General features: G+C 35.9%; 1 protein-coding gene across 1 annotated transcript; it reads right to left on the bottom strand.

The window, feature by feature from the left end:
- Nucleotides 1-1,272: 1,272 nt before the first annotated feature.
- LOC130465996 (uncharacterized) lies at nt 1,273-3,166 on the bottom strand. The gene is made up of 2 exons (XM_056834758.1): nt 2,894-3,166; nt 1,273-2,395 (listed from the first exon to the last, which is right to left on the bottom strand). Exon 2 carries the CDS (start codon nt 1,837-1,839, stop codon nt 1,408-1,410), a length of 432 nt encoding a protein of 143 aa, XP_056690736.1. The 5' UTR covers nt 1,840-2,395; nt 2,894-3,166; the 3' UTR covers nt 1,273-1,407.
- Nucleotides 3,167-4,558: the final 1,392 nt, after the last annotated feature.

The following is a 4,558-nucleotide window of genomic DNA, read 5'->3' as shown; positions in this document are numbered from 1 at the left end:
AATTTTCTTGGACCGAGGACCGGACCGAAATCATTCGGTCCGGTCCGATCCAAAACCGGATTTTTCAGGTCCGGTCCAGGTCTGGACCGGCTTGGACCTATTTTATAAATTTTTTTGGCATTTACGAGTATAACTTGTAACTTTTGCCCTTTTTATGGCGATTTTTAACTTGTATGATGTACAACCTGGAATATAAATTAATCTTTTAGTCACTAAATAATTTCAAATAAAATTATATCCGAAAGTTAGTCATATAAATTTAAAAGTTAAATTTATTAATTAGTGAAAATTAAGTAGCGCACGCAAAAGAAAATAATGAAATTAAAACAAGACAAGTGAAAAGAAAGAACTTCAACATATGCATATCAATTATCAACAATGCACATCAATATCATTGTATAAATACCAAACGAAAAAAAAACGAGTAGTACTCGATGAATAACACGTCTTGGTTTTAATAAGTAGTAAGTACTTCGTACATAAATAGGAACAAGGGAGACGAAAGAACAACTTTATTTATTTTTGTAATGCCAAAAAAGTTTTGCATACATTAGAGTATTATCATATGTTATATTTTACACTATAATATATTATTTTTATAAATGAACCGGGTCACCGGTCGGGACCGGAAATTTCCGGGTTTTACCCCGACCGGACCGGAAAACCGGAATTGATGTTTTTCAAGGACCGAGGACTGGACCGGAATCCTTCGGTCCGGTCCGGTTCGGTCCAATTCTGGTCCGGTTTCGGTCCAACTTCCGGTCCGGAACGGACCATGCACACCCCTACCTGCAGGCAGGCGCATGAAATTCTTTGCGCTGCCATGCTTTCGCAAAAAACCTTCGCGCAGGAAGCCAAGCGCAATAAATTTTCAACGCATGCTTATTGAGGCAAAAACATATTTGCGCCCACTTCTGTGTGCAAATTGCTGATGCTTAGGCTCAAAAGTGGTCGAATATTTTCTGCATGTACTTACGGAAAATAATTGAACACTTGGGGGGTACATGTACATAATTCTAAATTTTTGCCCAAACTTTAACCAAATTTGACAATAATATTTCATCTAAGCTTATTTGTTTAAAATTCTGCATCTAGAAGTTCCTTTTCTAGCTAGAACTACACATGACCTGATTCCAAATCAATCTTTCTTAAGGCGGATACGTAGGAAATCCAAGTGGATTCGGTCCGCATAATTTGCAAAATTCTATAAGTTCACGATCAATGACCAAAATAATAATATTTCATTTGTAAGTCTACAAGCAAGGACGGAAATGAAAACAAAGAAAAAATCATTTATTGAAATTTAAATGAAGTTTGCAAACCTAACGGAAAAAACTAAGTACAAGAAAATAATAGACATCAAAAAATGAAAGGGCACATGCACCCTACAAACGCCTAAGAATTACACTATTCTAATTCTACACCGTCAGAAAACAAAATCTTGTAGAGGTCGGCATTTGCAAAAGTTGCACCAGATGGCTTCTCTACCATTCCTACATCAATGTTCATGGAAATAATAGGCTCTTTCGCACCCACTTCCATGGTCGCCAGAGCCTCGGTAACTTTAGCAGCTTCAAGACCAATCACCAACTCAGTCTCAGGTACAGGAGTAGTAACTGAAATAGGTGCAATCACGGCCAGAGCCTTGATCACCTTGGCAATATGAGTTTGAACCTTCTCCACCCACACCTGTTTCTTACTCTTCTCACAGTGGCGATTTCTAGTAGAAATCCCCACAGCCTTCTTGGGCGCAGTCACAGCACGCTCAACGGGTGCTCTCCAGGGTCTAGAATCAGAACGGTTATGATCTCCCTTATGCTTGCGGTCAGAATGCCTCATGGGAGGTCTAGAGTTAGCCTCTCGAGGCCTAGAAGGTCTAGCATGGTCATACTTGGGCCTGCCCCGTGAGTGAAATAATTCAGCCGGTTCATTATCTCGAGCCTTGGCCCTTTAAGCAATATCATCAGAACTCATCAAGATCTTGTAACTCTTAGAAAGATAAATATTCCCGTCTACGGCAACAGTCCAATGGGGTAAGTCTATATAGTACTTTTCCCATGAAAGGATACGTTTCTGTGGGAAAATTGTTATATTTGGTGGTGTAGTATCCGCAAAAGGTATGATCTGCCTCATACCGTACTGTCTTAGGACCTGATACGAAAAAATATATGTAGGTTCTCTCAACCCGATCAGTCTTTTATAAAGGACGGTTTCTGAGCCGCCTACCATGGAATGTAGATTCCACCACGGTATCACCCACTTAATGGAATAAATGTCGTGGGTGAAATAGGAGGTCCACTCGGCCTCATTTTCCCCATGATGCAACCACTACCTACTGTCATATCTGAGGATTTGCATAAACCTCCAGCAACCTTAAACTCTCCATGAGCCATATCTGAAATACACAGGAATTAATCAGTAATCGTAGCATTCGCAAAAGAAAGTGAAATGAAGCAAACCCGCGCAACAATAAGTGTTGCGCACACAAGCCAGCGCTAGATATTTCTCTCGTAGGACCCATTGCGCTAAAATTTTGCTACGCCTGGCCTCCAAAGCTATAATTACTCACTCTACGACTCACGCACAACAACTTTTTGCGCCAAGTTTCAGGCGCAACAATATTGTTGTGTGCATCTCCGAAATATGTGAAATTACGAGTACATTAAGATATATATATATATATATATATATATATATATATATATATATATATATATATATATATATATATATATATATATATATATATATATATATATATATATATATATATATATATATATGTAAGTTGTGGTTAAAGGCCCATAGCTGCAAAAAAAATGACAGTAAGAAAATACTGGAATAGAACCGTCCATCTATTTTGCATTCCTAAAATAATAAATGAGGCATGTACCTTAATAAGCTGCGGCAGAGCGCATAGGGAGATGGGAGTCATCCTCACTACTAGAAAAATCGGATACAGGGGCAAGTCATAATTGCCTCTAAAAATAGGGATTTGGCCTCTAATGGGTTTTTGAAGCAAAAAAGTGGATGCCTCTAATAAGTCCGTCGCTAATTAGGGGTTGCCTCTAAAAGACCTTTTTTGAGGCAACACAATGTGTTGCTTCTAAAAGCTCATACATTTAGAGGCAACCATATATCCTTGCCTCAAAATGTAATTAGAGGCAACCCCATATTGTTGCCTCAAAATATAATTAGAGGCATCCATTTATACTTGCTTCAAACTATAATTAGAGGCAACTATATATCTTTGCCTCAAAATATAATTAGAAGCAACCACATATTATTGTCTCGAAATATAATTAGAGGCATCTGTATATTCTTGTCCCAAAATATAATTAGAGGCTAACCTATAATCTTGCATCAAAATATATTTAGAGGCAATATTAAAATTTGATTCTAAAGACACTATACATTTAGGGGCATCCATATAATTTTGCCTCAAAATATAATTAGAGGCAAAATAAAAAGTCGGGGTCAACCATATGGTTTTGTCTCGAAATATAATTAGAGGCAGCATAAAATGTTGTTTCTAAAACGACGTATATTTAGGGACAACCATTTAATTATGACTATATATGATTAGAGACAGTATCTTATTTTAAAAATAATGATACCTATATGTCATTTGATATCATCATGAAAAGTGTTTAAAGGCCCCGAAAATTGCTAGCGTATTTACATTTGCAACCACGACCACCTATAAGAAATAACCATGATAAGATAACAAAAGTAAAACACCAAATTTCATAGGAATCAAAAGTAAATATTATCATTCTACTACCTAACCTTGAGTATACTCTGTTAATTCTTAAAAGTTGGAGTAAAGATCCTAGCTCAAACCCTTCAATAATGGTAAAAATTCACAGAGTTCACAACAATCACAAAAAAAAATAGTCCTATATAAACAATATTGATAACAATAGAATAAAGTTTTACACGAACAATCTAACCAACACAACTTTAATAGATAAAAAATTCATAGAACCCTTTCAAAATTGGAACCCTCAAGTTGACAATTAACAATAGAATTATAGAAACAACAAAAATTATAACAATATAACCAAATCAAAATACATCAATGATAAAACTTATAACTTAATTAGAAAAGTATCAATGCAAAACAGCTGAAGCATTTTCATGTATCAGGATGCATAACGATTCATGCTTCATCAACGACTAATCGATTCAGCAACTTCTTGCACTCGGGAATTGTTTTGTTGTAAACTTTGTACTCTCACTATCAAATATTTACAAGAAAAGACAAAAAAAAAATCAATTCAAATCCAATTCAAATTGAAAATGGAGGAGGTATAATTAAAGAGGACGAAGGAGTAAAGAATGGGAGATGCAAAAATCATAAAAAAAAAGAGCGATGGACAGGGAAAAGAGAAACAGATAAAAACCCTAACCCTAGATATCAACATTACTAAAATGCAAACAAAAATAGCATTTATACCTCTTGATCAAGGTATCTCTGACGCGAGAAAAAACCCTAGGACGATTAATCAGAAACTGGGAAACATTAAATTAGGCAACAACATCCTTCAAAACCTCT

Source organism: Spinacia oleracea, chromosome 1, assembly GCF_020520425.1.
Source record: "Spinacia oleracea cultivar Varoflay chromosome 1, BTI_SOV_V1, whole genome shotgun sequence".
NCBI classification, from domain to species: Eukaryota; Viridiplantae; Streptophyta; class Magnoliopsida; order Caryophyllales; family Amaranthaceae; genus Spinacia; species Spinacia oleracea.
Note: the sequence above shows the minus strand (reverse complement) of the source record. Positions and strands in the feature narration are given on the sequence as shown.

What these genes read in the sequence shown, in the direction of transcription:
- LOC130465996 (XM_056834758.1), bottom strand. Translation starts at nt 1,839, where the DNA reads ATGAGGCATTCTGACCGCAAGCATAAGGGAGATCATAACCGTTCTGAT.